This window comes from Lytechinus pictus, chromosome 18, assembly GCF_037042905.1.
Source record: "Lytechinus pictus isolate F3 Inbred chromosome 18, Lp3.0, whole genome shotgun sequence".
Classification (NCBI taxonomy): Eukaryota; Metazoa; Echinodermata; class Echinoidea; order Temnopleuroida; family Toxopneustidae; genus Lytechinus; species Lytechinus pictus.
Window position 1 is genome coordinate 14,935,941 of NC_087262.1, and position 26,730 is coordinate 14,962,670.

Here is a 26,730-nt window from a genome sequence, read left to right on the forward strand (position 1 = left end):
ATTTGCGTAAAGTAGTGTGTTTTGTAGTAATTAAGTCGAGCAAAGCCTTTTTTAAGTGATTTCTGATTGATAATATATATATTTATGCTTTATTTTTTGCCGCGAGAGAGCATTGCGAGTGAGCGGTTTGGAAAAAAATCAAATCTGAAGTAATTTGTAAAACTCGCTTTTTGGTCAATTATTGGGCAAATTGCTGTTAAAAGGGCATGTTGTGAGCGCTAATTGCGATCTCAACATTTCATGTAATAATGCATGAAAATTAAACATTCCGAGCAGTTTCTGTAATCATGAAAAAGATGTGTATAACTAAAAAAGATCAATAACTAAATAACGCCAGTGCGAAGCGCGAGCTAAAATTTTTAACATATATAAATGACCAGTTACTCATAAATAGGATACCTATTTCATCAATCGAATAATGCGAGCACGAAGCGCGAAATAAAAATTTGTGATATTCCATCCTGAAAACTGGACATTCTAAGCATTTTTTGTTAACAGGAACAGAATGAGTACCTTACTAAACTGATGCGAGCGCGAACTAAAAATTTAGTGATTTTCTGACATAAAATATATTATGTTTTACTTCAAAAAGGGTATTTCATTTCGAAAAGGGGCACATTTCATTTTGAAAAAAGGGCATTTTCAAATTTGAAAGGGGCAGTTTTTCTACGGGGATTTTTTTTTTTTTGGGGGGGGGGGAGGTGGCAAGTGTCCTTCCCCCGGTTCCATCGCTCCTGCGTCAAAAGTTTTGGCTCATTACACCACTGGTTTTTATATTTTTGGAAAAAGATGGAGAAATCTACAACGCTTTCCGCGTAACAACAAATGAAACCGATGTAAAATGTTAGCAAAAATAATTTGGGAGAAAAAGAGATTCTATAGATCAATAGAAAGTGTGAAATCTCTCTCGAAATAAATGAAGAAGTGTTTTCACAATTTGCGATTATCTTTCCTAGATCTTTGTGGTGTCTTTCTTTCTCAACCTCTACAGCTCTCTTTCTCTTTACAGTTCTCTTTCACCGAGAGGCTTAATTTAAATTGCTTTTATCGGACTATGTTAAGATGTTCTTCCCTTTAATCAATACGGCTTCTAAACGTGAAAAAAGGCTTTTAATGAATGTGGCAAAAAAAAAATGAATGTACATGTATAGCACCCCGCAGACTAAACACTCTGAACAGCATTCAAAATGTTTTTTTAGAACCTACAAGCAAAACGATTACACTCGGTCATTTTTTAAACCCAAAAAATATCACCCATCTAAAGTTTAAATATTCATAATTTGAATGATCATATAATGGGAAAAGAACTCTGATAATACTAGTGACGGATCGCGTTGGAGGATTGGTCGGTAGAAAAAAAATATGGAGACAATTCTTTTAATATGCCTAACTGATTTTTCCCCAGTTTTTGCCCCCCCCCAAAAAAAAAATAATAATAAAGTACATGAAGGTTCTTATATTTGTGTTTTATAGTGCAAAACCTTATGAAAATACCGATCTGGCCTTTGAAGTAGGAAATAAAAAAATACTGTGAATACTGTAAAAATAAGTATATAGAAAAGCCAAAGTTAATTCCGATTTGTGTTTTTCGTACACTAACACGACAACCAATTTTCAAGCCACATTTTAGATCCTGTTGGGGGTTTAATCCGGTCAAGTATATTTTTAAGAGAGAATGGGAAACCAGTGAAGTTAGACAAGATATAGCATTATGGGGTTAATAGAGTGATTATCAGGGGAAAGAGAGAAAGGGATTCAATCAAGATATCCGCCTAGGTGTGAATGAGGTATAGGACTATATCATATCCGGGATTAACACGAATATTCAATCATTAAATTATAAATCATTTTTCAGTTTGACATTTATTTTTAACAATTTCTTGAAAACAGAATCAAAAGGGAAGTATCTTACAAAAAACACACTTTCTTACTTTCTTTCTTTCTCTTTAGACCTATTTTGGGTATATTCATTTCCTCTTCTCAGTCTTCTTCCCCTTCTTCTTTTTCTTCATCTTCTTCTTCTTCCCATTCCTCACCCTCCTCATCCTCTTCCCTTTCCTTCTTCTTCTCCCTTTTATCATCTCCTCATCTTCTTCTTCCTCCTCCTCCCCTGGGTCCTCCTCTTTCCTCGTCCTCCTCCCCCTTAACTTAATTCCCATTCTTCTCCATTTCTTGTTTGGTTCTGTATCTTTTTGATTTGTTTCTCAGCGAGGCAGACAGAGAGCGATGAAACTTATTTTGTTTGTTTTCTTCTATTCTTTTATTATTTTCCCGATAAACTATCCTGCATGAAACTCCAGAGGGATACATCGAGGCCCACGCAAGAGCGCATCACTCCAGCGATCGATGTTCGAATATTCGAATGTGTTCGCTGGGCCGCGCCGGGGATCGAGAATGGAATTAGATCGTCTACACATGGATATTTGACCCGCAGCGGCATGCAGGACCTTCTCAACTGGTCGAGGGATGTTTTTTTTTTTCGAGCTAAACTTCCATATATCCCATTCCCTTCTGAATTAATTGGATAATTACCTAGAGGTCACTTACAAGATTAATCAGACAAAATGTCGCAGAAAACACCAACAAGGGATCGGAAATCCGTGAGCAAAAACGTAACCCTCGTTCCAGACTCTGTCGCCATAATCTTCTCGCCCATCCCGCCCAAACCCTCGGCGGGCGGAGAGACCGATGCCTCGGCGGCGACCAGCTCGCATCACCGGCACACGGCCAGGAATGGAAAGGAACTTTTCAAGGAGTTACAACGGGAAAATAAGCACAGTGTTTGGAATAAAGCGTTGGCGGAAAGCATTCGAGGACTAAGCCTTGTTGGAACCCTCGAGCCTTGGACCATTCTTGTTAGAGGAGATGAAGAGCAGTTGGATTGCCTCCGCTCTGCTTACTCCAGAAGAGTGCTGAAACCTCCAAGGAATTTCACCATCTCAAATCTAGGTAAGATCGTTTATCCCAAATTAGACGTTTCCAAGTTGACCATTATTGTCAGTTAGATAGAAATGTAAACAAATGGGAAACATTGTACATGTTGAAAGTTTGGTAATTAAAAATTGCAAAGTGAGGGGATGTGGAAAAGAATAGAAATGAAGAGACTGTGATGGAAGGAGCTGCAGCTAGTAGAGGGCCACTAGGGACTAGGGAGAGAGAGAGAGAGAGAGGGGGGGGGGATATCTTGGTGAAATTTATGACTTGCAAAAAACAAAAAAACTTATTTGTCATTCTTAATCTTTGTAACATGACGGTGGATTTGATAACATTCATATGGATTTGATTCTTTGACTTGAAAGTATTGGCAAACACAGTCTTATGCTGAAAGTTTGTCCAAACTAAGTTTTTAATGTTTATCTCTCCAAACTAAAGGCAAGAAAAAAAGGAAGAAAAAAAGATGGGTATTATAATGTGTACAAGGGTGTGAATTGAATATACATCTGATTTTCTGTTGATTTGAAACATGCCTCATGATGGAATCACCTTGTGTGACCTACAATCTGTCACAATGACAACTTCAATATCATCTCCAACTCCCCATACACCTTCTCAAATCACTTCAGCTGAGTACTGATCGCTCTGTGGTATAAACCAATCCATGTCTATTCCCTCAGAACCTACCAAATGTTGTGAAAAATGATCCTTTACATGATGCACCCCACTGCACCCCTCCACCAAACTGCTGGGGTGCACACCGCACCCCTCTGCTGGAGTCCCAATTATAACATTAAAACCTTCCCATCTCAAATTGCTTCCCTGGTGGTATCGATGTCACTTCACTTATTTTCAGTAAACACTAGAATTCTTGGTGCTAGTCACTAAATTGTGATTATTTTCAGAGATAAGATGCTTTTTTATGCCTGTATTTCATCAAGACAATGAATGGAAATTTCGGGAGCATGGTGTTCTGCTATAAAGAACAATGTGAAGTGCAGTAGTGTGCTAGAAAAATGACAATGATGAGTATGCAGACAGTAGAGTCTGTATGAATCGACCTTCCAATAGTTCCCTAGGTTATATACTTGAACTCGAAGCATTTCACAGGAGTATACGTGTAGGTAAAACATAGACAGGTCTTATAAGTTATATTTTGGCTGTATTAAAATTGAACAGAGTTCTGTTGCCCCAAGAGGTCTGACTACTAAAGAAAGAGTCCCCTACATGTACTTGTACTTGATGTGTCTTTCCTTTGGCAGCTCATACAGGAAGTGATACTGGGATAACCTGTATGTGGATTCACTCTTTATTGACGAGCTGGATGTTGTTAGTTAGCCGAAGTTAGGAGTATATTTTCTGTTGTGTTGGCCAACTATATTATTGGAGCTGATTGTTGTTCACTAAATAGGACTACAGACAGATAGCATGTATCTGACATCTCTTGAAAGTATGTCTCATCTTAGAGATCAGTCTGGACCAGACCACCCGTCCATTTATTGTTGGTATTAAAGGGAGATGCAATTAAATAGAGACCATAAAATTTCTTGGATCATGCTATCATCTTGTGAAATGGGTTAGTAGTGGCCCGTGGGAGCCTGCTTGGTAATTGCCAAAATGCTTGTCTGAGATGCACAAAAGCTAAGATTGGGTTGTGTGATTGCATAATGGTGTGTTGCAGATTGCACCTTTCTATTGTCATAAGATATTGGTAGTTTTTCAGCCTCTCTCATCAGTGTGACTATTGCTGCCTTTTCAACCATTTCTTTGTGCTCTTGTATAAATTTCGCATGTTGGGATCTTGATTTTTATTTTAGCAGCATCTGGTAATATCCTGAGACTTGTCTCGAACAGTAACCAATGAGCATTATGTAGGCCTCTTTTGTGGATTGGTTATTGATATTATGCTATAGGTGTAGGTCTGTGTGTTTTTGTTTTGGTCACATTGTTTTAAGTGATATGTTGCGTGTAGAAGAATGTTTAATCTGTCTGTTTTGGAGTAAGTCATATACTTACTGTATCAGGTCTTACTACAACTCAATCTTGACCAAAGAATCACCATTTATTTTGAACCATTTGAGACTCAGAGTATTGCTAAAACATAGAATTTCTCACTGTTCAATCATTGATCCAAGAACTTTCCATCCGACAATTTCCTGAATGCTATCAGCTTTGTATCTTTTGAAAAAGTGCTTAATAAGAAGTAATTATTATTATTATTATTACAATTCTATCTGATTTTACCATGATAAACTAATAATTAATAATAAAATCTGACTGAAAATATGTTTTATGAAATATATCCCTGGTGGCAATTACTGGCATATAAGTACTATTAGTAGCATTTTATAAAAAAGAAGTTTATTGAATTTGAAAATATCTATTTCAAGTTAGGGCTACATTTGACTTGATAAATGCATAGGGCCTAATATTTATTGTCAGTTACTTTTGTGTCCCTAGATATTCTATTATGCAAAATATTTTACGATCTCTGAGGATGGCTCCAAAGTATCTGTTGATATTATTACAATATAGACATTGTGTATAGAAGGAAACAAAGAAGTTTCACAATGGACCCCTTATAAAAAAGAGAGATGAATGATTTCTGAGTTCATAAAATCTCTTTTTAAAGCATCAATCATGATCTAAAATAAAGAAATTTTAATGTGTTCAATGGTTTTTGTCTTTTTCCTTGCCTACGGTCTTGAAATTGTTGTCATGGATCACAAAAGAGCTTGTTGAATAACCACTGATTTTATGAGTCATATATATTGAATATCAGTTGGAATCAATATTAGGCTCTACTTCAGCCCAATGAGAGACTTAATTGATTAAGTCATCAAACAGAGAAATTGACAGAAAGATGACCTGAGAGAACAATATGACTTCATCAAACCATGAATGTTCATGTTCAGAACATAGCCTAACTTACAGAAGAAACTTGCTGAACATATTGGAGTGTATAGTGGAATGATGTTTTTGTTGAAAGTCTTCCAATGCTAAACCATGAATGCATGCTTAATTCTAAAGCATTTAAAATCAGATCAGGTTTTATAATCTATATAATGCTCAATTTTTGGGGACAAAGCTGCTTGAAAGCAGACTAGGCCATTCTTTACACGGGCACAAAGACACAGCATGATGTCCACTAGCTTTCAATCCAGAGTCGCATCCGTCTTGTTCATTAGGCGTTTGTTGGTTGCGTCTTCGCATCTGAGGCTCATTCACAATTATTTGTACAATTCATAAAATGGGCAAACCTGTACAATACAATAATACAGAGTGCTCTCCAGACTGTGCTAACAAAATGTACAAGTGGCACAACGCATGCCCAATCATGATATTGTTATTCTTTGTCATAAACCTCCTGCCCTAACGTTTTAATGAATTGAAGTATCCATGCAAAATTTACATCACATTCTTTGATGTTTATATAGAAAGAGTTGAAGAGAAGGTGAGAAAGAGAGATCGGCCAAGAGAAGGATGGATTCAGAGGAGAAAGGTAGAGGCAGAGACGGGAGAGCCTGAACAAGAGAAATAAGAAAGAAAGAGATAATAAGAACATGTTGCATACTTCAGATTATCGTTTTATTTCCTAAAATGACAATCATTCTCTAAAAATGTGAGTCCCAAATATGGGTCCCATTGTGTTAAGGCAGAGTTTTTTGTTTTTTGTTGTCCTTATATCTTTGTTGGCTTCTTCCTAATTTGGTGTTTCATAATAGCATGCAACTTACCTGCACTTTAGAAGCCTAAAAAGTACCCCAAAGTGTCATATGATTATGTTGTCTTTTGCCTTTTTGGGTTGTTTTTATTTCTCTAAGCTGAGAAAGATCACCTACATGTACATGTACATGTAATGTAGATGTTGTTTTCCAAAGCCACTTATTCATGAGCAATATGCTGTGATTACAGTGGCTCCTGTGATTTTTTTTTTCAAATATGAAAATGCATGTTGCTGTGGATTATAGGCCTACCGTATATTGTTCCATCATTGTACCATGTGTGTTATATATACAGTGGTAAGTGTTGCCATGTATCCCTATATAGATCTATACAGGGACCTCACACTTCTGAGGGTAATTGAGGTTTATTCATAGAACCATCTCATTAATACCACCGCACAGTCAGAACCCTGGAGTGGTGTCTAATATTCCTTTGTCACCCTTCTGACACTCCTTGAAGCCCACCCTTTGAGCCATTCAAAATTTATGCAGCTCCTGGACAAAAGATGGCCAAGACAAGATCTTTTTGTCCCTCTACCCTTTCTTCACCCCCTCCAGGATTTAATCACTTTCTTTGTGAGCTGGAGTTGACTTTCAATGAGAGATGCAATCAAGGATTGCCTTTGAATCTATTGTAATCTGTCACTTTATGGGGGGAGTTTTAGTATGCAAATCCTGTAATTCCAAATTGCAGTAGGGTATGTTTACTGTCTTCTGTGGCACTTGTGAGTCTCTCAAAGGGCAGACAGTTGGTCTGAATGGGTGCTGTTTAGTTCTGAAGTGTGATAGTGACCGATTAAACTTTTTACAAAGTGCAGGGGTGAGAATTTAGCAATATGGCATGAAGAGGAAGTACTTCATGGGGGAGAATGGCAGATACCACACTAGAGATGTAAAAATGAAAGAAATATTTTGGAGCAATTCTGCAAGAAATTATTCAAACTGAATGACAGAAAACCAAAGAGAGAGAGATATATACATATAAAGGGAGAGATAGAAAGAGAGGGGGCAAGGGAAGGGGAGGTACAATTAAAGGGGAGGAAGAGAGAGGGGGGGGGAGGGAGGGGCAACGAAAAGAGGGGCAGGGGTGATTGAAGGAGGGGTAAAGGGTGGGAGAAGAGAGGGGTGAAAGGGCATCTTTTTGTAAGAAATGTAATTTTTGCAAGAAAATTTGATTTTATTTGGAAGGGGATTGCTTGTCATTTCTTTGAAAATGTTAAGTCTCTGGCAACTTTTCCTGTGATGCTCAAATGGAAGGTATAGGCCTGCTACTCGCACTCTTGCCATTCTTTAGTGGCTTTCGATGCCGATTCTACATTATGCCTTGGTAGTAATTACCGGGAAGGGACCCCCCTATTCATGAATTTGAAGTGTGGACGTGCTGCTCCCTGTGAAGTTATAGATTTAGACTATTTTACAATCAAGTTTCAATTGATATCTGTGGTTTTCTTTTCTCTATTCAAGTTAGCCCTCTTGGCATAGTGCACCTGGTCTACATGTAGATGTTAAAATACCAACCTCCTACGTTTGTTCGAGCTTCAATAGATCTATAGCCTTGCGTTCCTTTACCAGAAATACAGAACTTTTTGATAAGTACAGTATTCAGTATTATTAACCTTTCTACATCTACACAACATCTTTTGATTTTTTTTACTTTCGAAAGGAATCTTTTTCAATCAAGTACAGGTAGTTCTGAGAGAAATCTGAAATTTAATTGGATTCTCATCCTGTTCTCTCCGATGTCAAAGCATTCAAGTCCGTCTTTCTGATAATGTTGTTCATGATGTACCGTATGATAAATTGTAGGCTTCAATTTTCTAATCAATATAATTGTTTTGTTTTTCTTACATGTAATTATTCTTTAATACACCAATGTGTGCAAGAGTAGCAAGCTGTCACTGACCAAACAGGAAAAAAATATATGAATGAGGCTGTGTGAAAAACCTTCCCTCCTGCCAATCCATATCGACATGTTCCTTGTATGTGAGTTGGGCAAATCCAATTTCTCTGGTCAATGCTTGGGCTATTATAGTATTATGGTCACTAACAAATCAATATTGGACTAATGATTCCAAGGACGGATTATTCTCCACAATCAAGCAACAACAAAGGTCATGAGGTGTCCATCAGAGGTTGGGGAAAAAGTGAAAGGAATTTTTCAGAAATTGAGTCTCAAGGAATACAGGTGTGTGGGCCCTATCTCTACTTTGGTGAACTTAATTTGAGACTACTTTGATTTCAGAGTACATTTTACCATGGAGTTAGAATGACATTACCAAAGTTATATAGTAAAGTATGGTAAATAGTGCAGTACTTGCTTGCCCTGCTGAAAATCACTGTTACCCAGCTTGTAGCACTGTGCTAGATGGGCAATTGCAATATGTTATTGCTAAGGGCTATAGTCTGAAACAAAACCAGGCTAACGGAAAGCGGTTCTAAGACTAAGTATTAGCCATTCTCAGAGGTCGGAAGTTCACATTTTGGCAAACAGCCAATCACATCAATATTTATGAGCAAGTTTCAATGGCTTAAATCTGACAATCCAGGCTGAAAATAATCTCAATAAATAGAGTAAAGTTCACTGAGCAAAACATTGAAAATATTATCAAAATCTAATAACAAATAACAAAATTATTGAATGTTAAAGTGTAGCAATATTATGTGTAAACAGTTAGGCCTATATTCATGTCATCGTGATTATACTGTACGATGGGTGGGCTGATGATGTAATGTCCCCACTTCCCCTTTTCTTATGTTATTACATGAAATCCTAATTATTTCTTATTTTCATTAATGTGTGTATGAAACATCCACTTGAACTTAGTATACCCATAACCTTCCAGTTGAAAATGATGTGCTATGCTCATGAGATGAAGAATGTACAAGTTTGTAAAGGAATGCTGTGAAATATGAGGTGTTTGTTTCATTGTTATTGGTGTATATTGCATGACAACATTGTTATCTGATATCACTGAGTCAAAATGGACCCTGAAAGCAAGAGCCTTTCTTGAAACTGAACATTTTTCTTTCTCTTGGATTGACTTTATTTTAAATGATGTGAAATTTACAGAATTTATTGATGAAGGAAATATGAATAGAAAAGCATTTAAAGTTTGAAATGTTTTTTATTCACATTCTTATGCCTGTGAGAAAAGCACATTTGTGCAACACCCCCTGGTTTGAAAACTTTATTTATACAACACAAAGTGCTTGATGGTATGGTACAAATTGGAGGTGTCAGCTTACTGTATGTGTACAAACTCAGCCCACTTCCTATTTTGCATAGATCAACTCAAATTGCCATTAACTGACTGTGGTCATTATGGAAATTACAGTCCAAAATAAGTCCATTACTATATTAAAACATCAGGGCCAACAATCCCATATTCATAAATCCTTATTAAGTCTAGTAATCACCTGATTGTGTAATTTGGCCCATGTAATTAGGCAATAACTAGACTTATTCATGTTTTATGAATATGAGCTCTGAACAAGAAATCAACATGTACATATTGCATGCTCAGCTCTGTTAAAATATGTTGAATCACTCCAGCGCAAACCTATTAGTGTTTGCAGCCAGAGACTAACATAGAAGAGTTAATTTTCTCACTCCTTGGCCCGGAGCTCGAGACACAAAAGCAGCCGCCATCTTTAGGGGCACTCACATGATCGTTGTAGTTGCCCCGAGCGACTCATGAATCTTTCATTAGTTTTGACACTGTCGGTGATGGGACTATAAGGTGTGCTGGCCCGTGGGCCTTTGGGTTTTTAGCTCAAGCACCCCGATTGTGTCTCGGATTTGTCAGAACATCTCGGAAGATGACAGAGATGGAATCGGAGAGGAAAGTGATGCGCTTTTTTTTTCTTGAGGTGCTCGGTTGCTTGATTGTGTTTATGATGTTCCCGTTCTTGTGAGGGAGTTGAGGTGAGGTAGAAGCGCAACATGTGCAAGTTCACTGACTTCACAATGAGATTTACTGAATTAATTTCCCCACTTGCTCTAAGCTGACATGTAATGTATTGGATTAGGAAGAAAGGTTCCCCAACTGTGAAAGATCACATTTAATGCTATTTGTGTTTAAATTACTCTCACGCTTAAAGCAAAACTTCAGCTTTCACAAGAAAGGCCTACGCTGAACTTTTTGGGTACGTTGCGCCTTGTGGTCTAGTGGTTAACAATGAAGGAGATGAGAATAAAGGGACGAAAAAACAAATTAACTTTCAATAAAAAAAAAAAAACTGGATTCATATGAAAAGATACTCTTGAACAATTTCTAAGAAGGATGGAATAAAAAAGGTTGTAGAGTACTAATGAATCAAGCTCATTCAAAACTTCATATGATACCCCCCCAAAAAAAAGGAAGGATAACTTAATAAAAAAACGAAATATATATAATAATAGTAATTAAAATAAAAATCTTCACGAAGTTAGGTATATTTAGTGTTCTGAACAATTCGTAGATTTAGTGACTAATTTTGTTTTCCCATTTTCCCCCTCATACATTATATCTCCACGATTGGCATGAACAACAAGGAGACGACATCCTCTTTCTGTTTTAATCGAGATGACCATTTGAACTCGAAGGAGAAGATTCTTTTGAATAGATTTCTCACTGTGCTGTTTTGATCCTTCCACCATTCCTGATATACAAGATGAATACCAGGGTAATGTGCCCAGACATCCCCTGTCTTCGGGGGTTTCGCGCTCTCCGTTTCGCCTTGAAACCCTGCCAGGGGGATGGCCCGTGATCTAATCTCATTACCCAAGGTATCATAAGACTATAATTAACTCAGGCAAGAAATCTAATTTCTTCTGCCGCAAACTTCTGAGCGGAGAAATTCAATTTTGACCAGGGCTATTGATTCCCCATTGATCTTGATAAAAGCGAGTGGTCTTCATCATAGCTGTGTCCTAACAGGCAGATATCAGGGCCCCGTCTCACAAAGTGTTGCGATTGATCTGATCTACCATAACTATGGAAAGCCAGCAACGCCAACATCTGAAATGCATGTTAGCCATGTTTGGTAAAATGTTTTCTAGATATGATGTATATTCATACATTCATTCTTTTCTTTACAATGCAGTATGCTCCTCTGTGTGTCTGTGAGTACAAAGGACAATGTGAATATTACTGGTATGAAAATTTATGGCATTGATGGATTTCCATATAGTTGAGGTTGATCGGATCAATCATAACTCTTTGTAAGACGGGGCCCAGGTCCCTTCGTGCAGGTATCTTGGATGGAAAACCGTATTAATGTTAGGACAGAAAGGAAATGGTTTGATGAAATAAATGTCAATACTTTCTGGGAGAATAGAAATGCAGAAGATTAAAGGTCATGTAAACTTACATTATATGCACATGAAATGCTTTAGTGTCCTTCTAATTACAAATCAATGCATACAGTAACCTGCTATTAAAAGCATTGATCTTTTATTTTCCTGAAGAGTTACACAGAGTTTGAGAAAATATTTTGAAGATTTAAACAACAATGTTCAACCTTAAAATAATATTAGAAAATTAATATTGTTGTCTAGATTTAAACATTTTGTTTGAAATTTAAGCAAAACCTGCTCATTTTCATCATTGTTTTTGTACAGTAATCAAGGTTGAGGCCTAAAAAGTGTTTTACTGTGTATGTCAGTTAACCTCCAAATACTGATAAAACGATATTTGCATATTCATGAAATTTAGGAAAGGTAAATGATATTTCAATCAAGATGAGATAAGAAAACCATAGAAGATTGAAATGTATTAGGTATACAGCTGCCATAGGTTCAAAACTGCATTTTCCCCCTTGTTGACCCCTTTCGTATATATTGAAGAAGTTCATCTGGAAGCATAATAAATTGTAAATCATTAAAATGAAATCAGTAAAGGGGGGGGGGGGGGGTGGCTGGCTGTGTGTTTGTCTGTTTACAGACACCGTAAACAGGCCACCAATAATTAGGAGATTAAATATCAAACAGTAAGCGGTAAAAAAGGAGCAACTGATTAAAAACTCTCAGGCCTGACATGACCTTTAAAAGATATTCCACAAATTTACTTCACTTGTAGATCATATTTCATTTCAAGTTTTTTTTTTCTACCTTCTAGTTCAAACTGCAGGTTCATGCCTTTAGTAATTAAGATAAATCTGTTAGCCTTGCATTCTACAGGCAACCAGATGTGACCCCCCGTGGTGTGTTCAGCCGAGAGAATATTTTGTGGAACACCTTTTGGAAATGCCATATAGGGCATATAGAATTTCTTTTTTATATGAGAAAGAGTACACGTATATTAATAAGAACCATATAGGGTCTATTGGCTACTATAAAGAAAAGGCTATTTTCAGAAAATCTGTTTTGGTCAATTCAGGATCCATTTGGGTATGATACGAAGGCATTAATTTAGAGCAAGGGGCTTTTTGAGAGAGACCAAACTGGAACAACTCCTATTAATTGGGCCTATTTGACGGTAGATCATATGGGTACTGTTAAGGAATCGGACCTAGAAGTGTAATGTCCTTAAATTTCATTATTTTCAGGGCTAGGCCTCTTTCATTCAATAGGGCATAGGCCTATATTTTACAGTATAGATGGGAAAAATAAGAAAAGGGTACTGGTACAGCTAGAGGGGCATCATAGCCAATCCACAGGGCATCTAGGGCCATGTTTACTTTCGACCAATCGTGGGCTAAAATCGTTTTCACTGTATAAGGAACCGCATACAAATTTCCAGTGCAGTCTGAACGCAAGGGCCTGTATCAATCAAGGAGCGTGGCACACCGCTAGTTAAACCATCTCTCGTAATTCAAATCCAAGAAATCCTGTCACAGAGAACCACAACTGATCAATCGCAAGGCATAAATTCAAATTACTCCCATTTTATTGTCTTGGCATCTTCGTTCTTTTAACACACCACGCAGTCTATTACCTCACCATTGGATTGTGGCTGTCGTCCCTGTTTTGCTCTGTCTTATGAAACACACCTTCAATGGGTCAGTCTGATAGAATTTAAACCAGTCAGCCCGATAGAATTTAAACCAGGTCATTGCTTATATTGTGGACATGTGGTCAGCTGATACTGATTTGAATTAGCTGTCTTTATATAAATTCCATGAATAAATGAATAATCCTAATTGGCAATTTTATTGCGGCAAGCCCAAATGCATTTGCCAAACAGACTTTGAAATTGCGATGAAGCTTTTTGTAATTTATAAAGGAAATCTATCATGTTATTGTCAACTATTTGAATGCATGATATAGGGAGCAGTGCAGATTTGCAGAATAAATACATATACATGTTTGTAGGTCACCCTATATAACCATGTTTTGGATTTGGTATTTTGAACCCTGTAAAATATCACTTAAATGTACCTCAAGATTACAATACAATGTCTAATTTCTCAAGAGAATATAGGCCTAGGCCTACACAACAAAAAATGACTCATATCAGAACCATAGTCCACAGTTCATCCAATTTACTATTCCTAGACTTTTTTATTTCTTATCTTTACGTTATTTATTTGGCACAGTAATGATTGTTGTCTAATCATACTGTATAAAACTTTTAGAAATTATAGTTGAATCTTAAATAGACATTCTAATGTCTTTTTCTTGAGCACTCATCAGGGAAAATGACCAACAAAAAATGGAAGTGCTTGATTTTGCTAAAACATTATCTTAACAACTTTACGGTAGGAAAGTTATTAGTTTTTAATGGTGCTTTAAAAATGAGCCTTGTCATCAATTGCTGCAGAGATCTACTTGTTTTGAATTTAAATCTTTTACAAAATTAAATAAGTAAGTATTGAAGTAAATGAATGAATGAATGGATGAATGATTGATAACTCAAAATTTCTTGAAAATAACTTGATTATATTTTTAGGCCCCTCTCAAAAAGCTCTTACTGAAGAAAAAAAAAATCATAATTTTGAAATATAGGGTCTACTGCATGCAAAGTTCAGCCATGCCTTTAAGGTGTACCCTTGACTCTGATCAAGAGTCAAAGGTTATCTATTTATGATGACATCTTATGTGAAGGATAGTCGAATTTGACCCCTGTGACCCAAGCAGATGTGTGATCTGGTTATTGAAGAGATCCTGAAAAGTGAATTGGGGTGTCTCCAAGACCCCTTTATCATCTACTATATTGAACTAGTTTTACCATATTTTTTCTTTAGATTTCGAGTACATTGCATGATATATACAAAGTGTACTAAGATGATATGAAATGCAATTCAAAGCTATTCTAATTTATAAAAAAATAATAAATTCATTATAGTTTGCAGAAAATGAGTGAATGTCGTTAATTTCAATCCAATTTAAAAAGAATATCAAATAAACTCTTATCCTTAAAAGCAGACAATTTCAGTGAATAAATTTTCATACCAAATTTTAGAAGCATTTTGGTCATAGAAGAAGAGTACTCAAGTTCTGTACAGCTCTATCTAAAAATCTGCTATACGAATGACTATATTGTGTAGCAGTCTAAAAAAAGATGGAGGATATTGTGATGTGATGGTGACACGACATTTGCTCTGGCGACAATTGCTCCTGGCTTAATTTTGTCTAAGATACAGGGTTAGAGTTAGAGTTGCAATAGGGTTATATGTTGGGTTTAGAGTTAGGTGTAGGATAGGGTGTAGTGTTAAATCCATAGTTGAAATTGGTCATTCCATTAGTGTGTGGAATTTACAGCGGAGCAATTGTCGGCGGAGCAAATGTCATGGAACCGATGTGATACCAGGAAAACTATTCCCAGCAATTTTCACCAAAGGATATATAGAATCAATCATACTTTTTTCTGCATCGTTGTGAAATCATAAAAGGACAATGCACATATGTACATTGCCAATTTGGAGTCCAATATCAATCAATAAAAGGACCAGATGGTGTAGAAATAATTGTGTACTTGTTGAGTTTCGATTCATGGCTTTGTAGAGCCGGTCTGGATGTCACCATCTCGGTGTGAAATCGCACACCTATCCATATGCTAGGTTTGGTTTACGTTGATCAATGTCCAGTCATGCAGGACAATTACTACCAAAATACTTCCTATTTTCACAGAGAATTCATTATTTTTTCCCTCGGTTTTCTCGTTATGGGATCAAAATAATTTCAAGTTCAGTTGACTTGGTAGTTTTTGGACAAAGAAAAAAAAAGTTTATATGCACAATAAGGCCTCTACTTTTCATAACTTTGGTATATGTACAGTATATCAAAATTTGTAGCTTTTTATTTTGTGGTATTTTTTGTCGAATTTACAAAGGACAATAAATATATTCAATTGAATTCAAATTGTACTTTTTCAAGATTGGGGTACCTAAATAGTTACACATGTAAACATGAATGATGTCCTAAATATTATCAAAAACTGACATTCGCTAGTTATTTTATATAATATAAACAAATACTTAATTGAAATCGAAAATAGATTTGGTAAAATTATAGGTCCTACATGTACATGTATATCCCTATTATGCTTCATTCAGCAACATTCTGATATTACAATAAAAGTGGAGTAACAAGAAATCAGATAGGAGAAAAGACATTTTATTCAGATTGACACTGGCCAAGTCCATTAACATGACATCTCTTCATTACTACACACTTAATTGATTCACTAATGAGTGGGGCTACGCTTGACTGATACTCTGTCACTAATTACCCAAAAGATTAATAAAGCCCACTGTCATCTATTGTTTGTATAACCCATGGTTTGTTTATCCAGTGTATTATGCAGATGAACACTCCAGTGATATTGAGTTGATTGACTCATGATTGCTTTCCATTTTTCTGTCAATTCAAAAATTTTACGTTTCCTACATGTGTGTTTTTAGTATTGTATTGTATGTTGTTGGTGTTGATAGTGTTGTAGTAGATTATGGTGACCAGCAACATGTACTGCTAGTGTCATGTAAATCAGTTGTAGAAACTATCTGTTTGGATGTTGTGGTATATCGCTTCTTTGACAAATTCTTCAGTGTTCTTCTGAAATTTTCTGAACTCTCTTGGTTCTTAGGCCAAAACATCGATGTGAGAATGTCAATTGAAAATTGAAATGGAAGTCCTATGCTACGTGATAGTTTGCAAAGTTTCTGTAGTTTCAGAGATATGAACAGTTTTTCAACTCAAGTCAAGGGTAAATATTTTACAAAATGTTTTCACATTGTTGAAAATGTAGGCCTATACTGGAGGTAAGCAATGAAACAACTGCATATGCACTTTCACAGAATGCATTTGACTTTTCAAAGTGGGATACAAGAATATTTTGAAAAAAAAAAAATATCCAAATAGCATTGTGTTACATTGGAGGTATGTCCTTTACTTATTGTTGTGGAATTGGGCAACAAGGGGTCCTGCTCTGTGGATGATATTCATTGTGACATCACAATGATTTTCATTGTGACATCATTAATATTAGGGACCATCAATATCATGTCAGTGCAACACATTGAAACATAAATCTTCTGGGTTAGCCAAAGGGATAAGAATTTACTTTCTTCTGATGCAGTTAATCCAATATGATATCTTTGAACTGTTGATTTTGAAAGCTCTTCAGGTCACATGTGACATTTTATTATGTGTTCACAGCTAGAAGAGCATTACAGATCACATTCATAGCAAGCTTAATGCCCTTTTGATGCTAATTTTAATTTATCTTTGTACTGTTTGATTTTGAATGCTCCTCAGGTCACACATATAGGAATCTATGAAGATATTGATTATCTGGTCAAAGCTAAAAGGGCATTACAGATCACATTCATAGCATGTATAATACCCTTCTGATGCTCAGTATATGTTATCTTTGAACTGTTGATGCTAAAGATCTATAAGGTCACACGTGATAGGAATGTTGTGGTGATGTTGAGGTACAGAAAGGGTTAAAGTCAATTCTAAGAATGCCTGATCTGTCAGCATCAGACAGGATCAAAGTCAATCTCATCCTGGGCCTAACCTCTAATAATAGTCTACTCTCTAAATTTCTAAACCTCCAAACTACTACATAAGGCAATGTTTTTACCCGCAGTTATTTTCAGGAATTCAGTATTGATGTGTAGCCATCTAATTCACACAAAAATGTGTCAGTGTACCAAATACATTCAACACTTTGTTTGACAAAATATTGAGAATTAACAATTTTGTGACTCGCTTGCTTTGCTTGCTTCCAAATTGTAAAAAATAGTGCTCTCATAAAAACTTGGGGCCCTTGTTGCTCCATAGCCCTGTTACACAACTGTCGACCCATCCTCTGGAACCAAAAGCATCTATAGGACGAACTCTGTCTCTGAGAGATACATGTAGGATGTGCACCAAGGTTCTGAAAGATGGCTGGGGTCTGAAGTAAAGACTGTTGCATCCAGTCCAGATACATGATCAGGTTCAAAGACAGAGGGGCTAGGTAAACATGCAAACAATCCCAAACTCCTGCTTTCAACATCTGCAGCTAACTTACAAGACTCTTCAGCAAGTCCATGGATTTTTAGATGAGAGCATGTGCCCCAATCCCATCAAAAAAAGGGAGAAGTCCCTTCTATTAGACCTCTCCCCCAGGATGTTGGTAAATAATGCCCTCCTCCCTCACCATCAATAGTCACACTCAAACTCCGCCCTGCACATGAAAATCTTGAAATGTACCAAATAAAATATTTTCCATTCAGTTTGGGCCCCATCCTCGCTTTTGAAAGCATGCCAGGTTGCACGTTATGGTGATTTTTTTTCATCCAACTTCAACTTGACATGTTCAGACTAACATGTTTGACACATTGAGTGTCAAGCATCACGATAAAGGATCCTTACCCCTGCTACATAAATATCTCTATGTAGGTCCAGTTCATGTTACAGCAAATTTCTTTTGGGCACATTCGGTGCGCGATAGCTCAGTCGGAGAGCGGGTTTTTGTATTCTAGTGACCTGGGTTCGATTCCCAAGTGGTGCACGAGTGCCCTTTGGTAAGGCATTTAAATCCTCATTACCAGGTCCTCCAGAGAGGACCTTAAGGCATCAGTCCTCTGGTTGCTTGCTTACGACAGACCTGCCAACCAGTACGTTTTAGGGGTATTTAGTACGATTTTGCAACCAAAATACGGCAGTACGTTTTATCTTTGAAAAATAATTTTTTTGTAAAAAAAAAAAAAAAAATGATTGAGAAAAATAATCTCTATATGTCTCTATTTAATAAAACGTACACAAATATGGTTATTAGATCAATGTAATTTCAGGTAACTTGTTTTTTTTTTCAATCATTTTGTTAAAACCAGGGTGAAGATATACACATGTTTTAATGTTTTTTTTTTCATCTGCAAGAGCAGTGCGCATTTTAGCTTGCATGCAGCTTGAGCGCCGCGATGAGCGAGTGCGCCAAGCATTTTATTATGAAATACACTTTTTTTTGGGAAAAATACAGGTTTTTTTTATCACAGAATACAGTTTTTCATTCCCAGAGGTTGGCAGGTCTGCATATTTATCTCACACGGTAAAAATACTGATTTTTTTGTCAAAATACTGATTTTGGGGGATAAGAATACTGAAAATGCAAAATACAACTTGTCAGCTCTGTTACAAGCATTCATGCTTCTTAGCAACCAGATAAAAAAAATCACTACCATTTTACCTATTATTATTAAAAAGGACAGACAAATTGAGACAACTCATCTAAAAAAAAAATCACAACCCACAATCTCCAGGGCCACTGAGAGGGGTGCCATCAGGGTCAGTCAGAAGGGCATACAGTGGCCTCAATGGCCTTGGATCTGTATTGTTGGCCCATGTCATATTCCAAAGAATCCAAATGACATCACCAGAGGAGTTTCAGTAGGCGGTGCTGCACCATCCCGAGTTTGCTCAATCTCGAGATTTTAGCCCGATCGGCCCACTTCGCGATTAATCTCGAGATTCAAGAAACCCCGTCTCCACCATCGCAAGAAGAGCGATTCCTGCTCGAACGAGGCAACAAGCCCGATATTACGAGCATGCGCACTTTCGGATCTTGGAGTTTCAACGGCCCGCGCTTTTGAATAACTTCCCGCGATATGCAAGCAATGTACTCCTTTCACTAGCACTTTCGCCGAATTCGACCGGTGTTATGCAACAATCCTTTCAGCTCAGCGAGTGAAGAAGTGATGTATTCTTCGTTAAATATGATGGCGGAGTAGGAGGCAACGACAGAGAGAGAGAGAGAGAGGGAGAGAAGGAGGAAAGGAATGCTATTTGCTCACATTTTGCGAAGGAATAAGACAACACTGCTGTCAGTGTTGTTATTGAATATGACCATCGTCGATGAGCGCCTCCCCCTTCGGTCTGGTCTCTCCCAAAATCCATTCACTGGTGGGACACCATCGTTGCTGATTAGGCAATTGATGAACGCTATTCGCGATAATATCTATTCGCACGTATAAAGTTGACTTTCGCACGTGTTTATGTTTTGACCAAGGCGGAAGTGGAACGCGAATTGCATTATGGACTGACGTCATGAATAAATTACCCCGAGTCCAATCTCGAGTGCGTCTGCACCGACGAATTAGCGGGATAATTCGTAAAATAGCGCGCTATTTTGCAAATAAACCCGAGTTGACTTGGGATTGCAATCTCGAGATTAATCCTACGAAGTAGCGCGATAATTGCGTCTCCACCGCAAACTATCTCGAGATTTTTCAGATCAGGATAATTTGCCGGATCAGAAATAGCGCTTATTTGAAAACTCGGGATGGTGCAGACGGCCCTAGTGTGTCTTGAGACCAGTTGAACTGTGACTGTCCATGTTGTGGTCCTGATTTAGGTTCCTATTGAAGCTCGGAACTGGTAGCTTGGTTCCAGCAAACACTACCCCAATGCTATACCCCATTCATGTTCAGTGGACTCTAAACCTCTTCCATTCATCCTGTCCATTGTAGGCTTATTTGCGGGTAAACAATACAAGGCTTTACAGGGGTTCAACACTCTGTTCGCACTGACTGAGCCAGTGCAATGACTGGTTGCTGATGTTTTCAAAATTAATCCTACCCTTCGAAAACAAATTCTAAGAATGATTCAGACCAATTGAGAGAATCTAATGTGCATTAAGTTGCATTTAGATGGAATCTCTTATTTGTGAGATGAAAAAGATACTCAAGCTTTCATATTCTTTCGATTTTAGAAAGATATTGCGGTCAAACATACATTGTGTAATGCAGCAAAGGTCTATTTCTCAGATGTTCTCAATTTCAAACTATGGCCCAACACGGGTAAAAGATTTGGGCTCAGCATTTGTTTGCGCAGACCCAATCATGTATTCTTGTGTTGCAGTTCATTCTCAACTCAGTCGACATAGTCGATTGCTTATCATTTTGTTAACTTACACATCTTATAGATTATAACAATATTATATTCTATAATAGTGTTTTAATACATCAGAATGAAGTCTCTATTAATAACTTTGTAGTAGGGCTTTTAACCCAGTCATCAGATCCTGGCTTGCCTTCAGCTGCAACAGCTTAACAAGGCAAGCACTTTCTCTATTTCTTGGGAAATATCCATATACACTTATTCCATTGTGCATTAATATAATCATAATTTTTCAGTTATTTTGAGGCAGTTCCTTCTATTAATCAATCAGATGGCTAGTTACAGTGAAGTAAAAAATATGGAACATCTTAACTAAAAATAATGGGACTAACAACAAATTGTGCCATGATGTATATATCTCTCGCTCACTGACATTAAAATCTTTATTTTTGAAGGTCACTTTTTTAATAGAAAAAAAATGGTCAAGTGACTTCACAAGAGGCTATGGTATTGGTAAATAAAAAATAAAACCATCGGATCAAGAACAGTGCAACTTGTGTGCAATGGGATACGGACCAGTTGAGCGACTGATGTAGAATAATAAAAAGACCTTCCTACCGGGACTGGGTTTTAACTGGTTGACAACAAGCTTATCGAGCATGCACTCCAATCCCTTCTCGGTTCACATGCATGGAAAGATTGGATTTACAGAGATAAAAGATCACATTGAAATATATTCTCTGAATAACAACTCTTATTCCTCTTTATTTTGTTCTATTATATGGATAGATTGAATGCAAGGAACAAAAGTTTACAATAAAATATATTATCTGAATAAAAAACTCATATCCCTCTTTTTTAAAAGGGGAATACTCATATCTGATTTATAATTTATAATATATGATTTCAAGCATTAAAGAGTCTGTGTATTGCAAATAAAATGGAATTGCAATTTTTTTTTGGAAAAAAATATGAATGAATGCAACTTTGCTGAAAATGTGGCAAAAGTCAGTCATGCTGCAGTCCTTCAACTGAATGAAGATTCGCAAGAGAAGAAATTTCATGAAGCCACAGTATGTGGAGAGTCAACCTACATGTTTGTAAAGGAGCGTGGATGAGTACAAAGCAAATTAAAATCAGAAACCACACTGAAGAAAGATTGAAATTTCATGATTTTATTTTGTAGTATGAAGTTTTTAAATTTTTTGCATTGATAATTGATATGAAAAAATCTTATTCCATCAGTAACAGGTATAAATCAAATCTTGTCATCTGCATGCATGAAACAAAACTTTTTCCTTTTGTAGGTCTTAAAAATATCTACTCAACATACTAGATTATATTGGACAATGGTTAAATATTTTGTCTTTGTGTGTCCTTCATCCATCTTTTTTAAAGAGAACTATTTGAAAAATATCATTAAAATTCTGCTAAAGATTTTCATTGTCAACATTTAACCTTCGTCCCTTCACTCCCTTGGTGTATCTCCGAAATGGTGGGAGAATTTCATTTGCAAGGTATTATATTAGTTCTGGGGCATTGGTTTCCAATGCCAAAAATGATGATTTATCCATATCCACATTTATGTGTAGTGGTATGTCGAATAAGACCTTACCACCATACCAGGGCCCCATCTTACAAAGAGTTACGATTGATCCAATCAACGTTACTCTATGGAAATCCATCCGTGGCATATTTTTTTCTACAGAAAATTTGCAAAATGTCTTTTGTAAACAAAGAAGAACACACCAAATTGTCATTGATATCAATGAATTTATGGATATACATTATATCTAGAAAAGTTTTTGAACAAACATGCATTTTATATTTTGACTTTGAGAGTTGCGATTGATCCAATCAACGTAACTCTATGGAAATCCATCCGTGGCATATTTTTTTCTACAGAAAATTAGCAAAATGTCCTTTGTAAACAAAGAAGAACACACCAAATTGTCATTGATATCAATGAATTTATGGATATACATTTATATCTAGAAAAGTTTTTTTGAACAAACATGCATTTTATATTTTGACTTTGCTGGCTTTCCATAGTAGCGATTGATTGGTAATGCAACTCTTTGTAAGACGGGCCCCTGGATGATGGGCCTGGTCTCTGGTAGCCTGTTATCAGTGCCAGGTTACATCTGTTATAATCTGTTGAAATCCTGCCATTTGATTGGTTAAGGAAATGTTTTGTCATGGATTTGGTATAAAGATGTTTCTGAAACGAGAGTCAGTATACTGTGTACCTTTTACAAGAGGGATGCCTAGTATGTTCTGTAATTCGAAAAAATTACTGAGGGGCATTGCAAAAAACTTCCAATCCATTAATCATAATTAGTATTTGATTTTTTTTATTGATCTCTATAGCTTGTTTTTTGCAACAGAATAGAAGGCCTATATTAAGTTTCTGTGGTTAAAATTGATCCATCGATTGCAAATTTGTCACTAGAATTTGCAATTGATTGCAGCGGATGCCACTGGCCCCAGGACCCTATTATAGGCCCCCAGGCAGTGACACTTCGCTCACTTCACCCCCTTTCTGATCACAAATGTTACAATTCAACAAAACTAGAGACCCCCTTGTCTAATCTATGGCCTTACATTTCATCTTGTATTTTTTCTAGTAATTTTTTATAGGCACAAATAGTCAGTGCAGGTACATACGCATGTATTGTAGGGTATACATTACACGAAATGAATGAACAAAACGGAGCCAGAGTACATAGGCAGTGCTTCTCTGTTCCTGTCAAGACTCATCTAGAATAAGCTCCCCAGCCAAGTGCACATTGATCCCTGTGAAAAGCAAGCAATGTAATCTGAAAATAAATTGTCATCAGCCCAACAAGTGCAGGGGATCATAACACTGGCTTATCATTGAGCCTGTATTTGATCATGAACCTTCTCTCTGATGTATGGCCGATTCATACCTACCGGATCAAGAAAAATATGGAGTATACTCTTCTCTGATTGGTTAAATCATGGGGACCGTTCATCTGACGAAGTCTGTTTTATCCGATAGTTATCGATCATCATAACAATCAGACGGCATTGCCTCTCAGCCAGTCATAATCAAGGAAAGTTGTTGGATCTGACAACTTTTAGGATGACAAAATCTAATGAAATGTTGTATAAAAGCTTTACTTTTATGGCAATTCCCATGGAATCTTAATTTTGATTGCATGTTGAGCATAATTGCCATTGTAATTAACTTTGGATTGAAAAGTAACCATATTTTACACAAATTTTCATGATGTTGGCGGTATGAATACATCTAATATTAAAAGGCTCAGTTGGTAAAACATGTTTATTCTTCCATATCATCAATAATAGAGTCTTAGCTTTGCCTTGAAGCTACTAAACTGGAACACAAAAACATTCTCTGACATTTTGAGCTCATTCATGATTATATTCAATGCAGATTTTGCAGATAGATTGCATAGTGCTGTAGCCTATGGCAGTGTCAAGGCAATCGCTCTCATGCAGCTATGAAAGGTGATTAGGAAATGTTTTTAATAAGAAAGCGGTATTCGGTTACCACCTGGTATTTACTTGTATATGGACTTTCATATCCAATAAATGATTCGTTAATTTCATAAAGAGAATTAATCCAGCTGTATCTGTAATATTACAGATAAAAGTCTTCCATGTGATACATGCACACACTGATACATGTGTAGGCTACTTGTGAAGAAAATAATTGAAAAATGTCTGAAAATTATCTTTAAAAAATTACAGTGAGTAATATGTGGAAAGTGCTCGTAGCTTTGTAATTCTTATTTATGTCCTGATATCTTGAAATAAGATTTGGAAAACTAAGCTCAAGCCTCAAGGATATTTATAATGTACAAGAAAACAAATTTCTCATATTAAATATGTATGAGTCTTCTGTTTGAAGGCTCATTGAAAGTCGTAGGGATGAAAAAAATATGACAAAGTAAAAATGAATTTTACCTTTAGGAATTAATCATGCTTTATTCCTGACAATGAATTACTTGTAACTTATTACATGTCCTGTTTGGCTGTGAAAATCTAACTGAATTTGTTTTCATTGTAAAAGAATGTAAAAATGGTATGAATGGCTTTATGATATACCACCCCGTTAAAACTACTTTGGCACCTTAATCGATAGCAATGGAAGTGTTAAGCTTTACTAGGAATCCTCAAAGGATGCCTAATTGGTCATTGGAGAGGAATAGGATCTAAGACATGGTCCATAATTCTTGAGTTTGAGAGAAGCTTTCATCGACGGTAAGATGTCTGCGGCTCATTACCTCGATGATGAGAGCTCGTCAGTGCCGGGATGAGAGGATCGGAGATTGATGGAGTCTCCTGCTATACACACAGACCTGCTCCCCGTCTTTCCATCTCGTCCTGTTTAATTGCTACTTTGCAAATAAAATGTTGATGGAATGATCGGTAATTGCTTCAGTGTATCCCAAATATATGCAGCACATTTACCAATTCCTGACATGTCGTTTCTTTTCTCCACACATCTTTTTTTGTAGACATTTGTATTTTACAGTCTGTTTGGTTGTTATTTTGGCTTGTTCCTATTTGAATTTGTATCCTTTAAAAAAAATTTATTTCCAGGAGCACAATATCAAAGGCAGGGGCGGATCCAGGATTTTCCCAAGGAGGTGGGGGCACATTTTCCCCCAAGTCCAGTGATACCTGTTGAATCAGAATTAGTCCGCATCCAATCTAGTGTTCACTGCTAGGGATCAATGAAAAATGCCCTTGAACCTTTTTTATGGTGCTTCCATGCTGAAACCTATGGTCCAAAGATGAGTTTGTGTGTGTTTTTTTTTTTTTTTTGGGGGGGGGTGGTCCCTACTACCTTGAACTCTTATTATACAAAAGCTAGAATACTACTTATAAAGGGCTGCTATTCGTTTAATTTATTATGGATAGCAGTCCATTTGGCCATGATTATTGTGCACTATGATATACCATGGACCTACTACAGTAGTCATGTAGTAGATCCATGGATATACCAATTGGCATGCTTTGAGCAGGGCTATAATTTTACTATTGCACTGCTCAAAAATGATTAGTATATATAAAATTAAAAGCAAATATTGACTGCTCTATTATTTGGGAAATAGTAAAAACTTACCACTAAATTATCTTGAGTCTGTAGGCTTACTATCTTACCCTGACCTTTTGTCTATAGGGGGGGGGGGGGTAGGCCTACATAGTCTTAACATTACTTCAGTGCAATAGTTTTACCTATTTCCCTCATGAGCAGTCAACAGTTGTATATAATAACAAGGACTACTAGTTTAAAGGAAGATTCATTTTGATGATTATTTTCTTCTCAATGAATTTTCAAACACTTAATGACTTGAGTTATAATCAAATCTGCCAAACAATAATATAGGATTATGTGCTTGTAATTTAATATAATTTGGATTTTGCAATGAAAGGAAAAAAAAAGGCTTTGAAATACTTTGGGTGATTCTTTCCCTTGTATCAAGATATTGTTGAATTAAAGTGCATTCTGCTGATCTAGGCCTACCTAAAAAATCAAAAGAATTAGAATATTCCAAGCCCTAAAAAATTTTGAAAGCCCATTCCGAATGCAGCGAAGCATTCTTGAACACACTACAGTTGCAGCATAAGATTTTCTATTTTGTTTGTGCCCCAACAAGTTTGCATTTTTCCTTTGTGCCGTGCATGTGCAAACAAAACAATCGTAAAAGCAAAACGAATGGAGATAACTGACGATGAATCAAATGTTTGCATTCCCAATCAGGTCCGGTATACAAGATCTCTTTTCGGTAGGGTCACTTAGGGAGTACTTGTCAATAGGGTTATTAC

The 26,730-nt window shown here is 36.6% G+C and overlaps 1 protein-coding gene across 1 annotated transcript; it reads left to right on the top strand.

Annotated features, from left to right (window-relative positions):
- Window positions 1-2,564: 2,564 nt before the first annotated feature.
- On the top strand, window positions 2,565-3,005 carry LOC129281440 (stork-head box protein ham-1-like). The gene has a single exon (XM_054917376.2). It carries the CDS (start codon window positions 2,565-2,567, stop codon window positions 3,003-3,005), a length of 441 nt encoding a protein of 146 aa, XP_054773351.2.
- The last annotated feature ends 23,725 nt before the right edge of the window (window positions 3,006-26,730 follow it).

Bases quoted from the DNA above. Each gene is read 5' to 3' on its own strand.
- LOC129281440 (XM_054917376.2), top strand. From the start codon at position 2,565: ATGTCGCAGAAAACACCAACAAGGGATCGGAAATCCGTGAGCAAAAAC.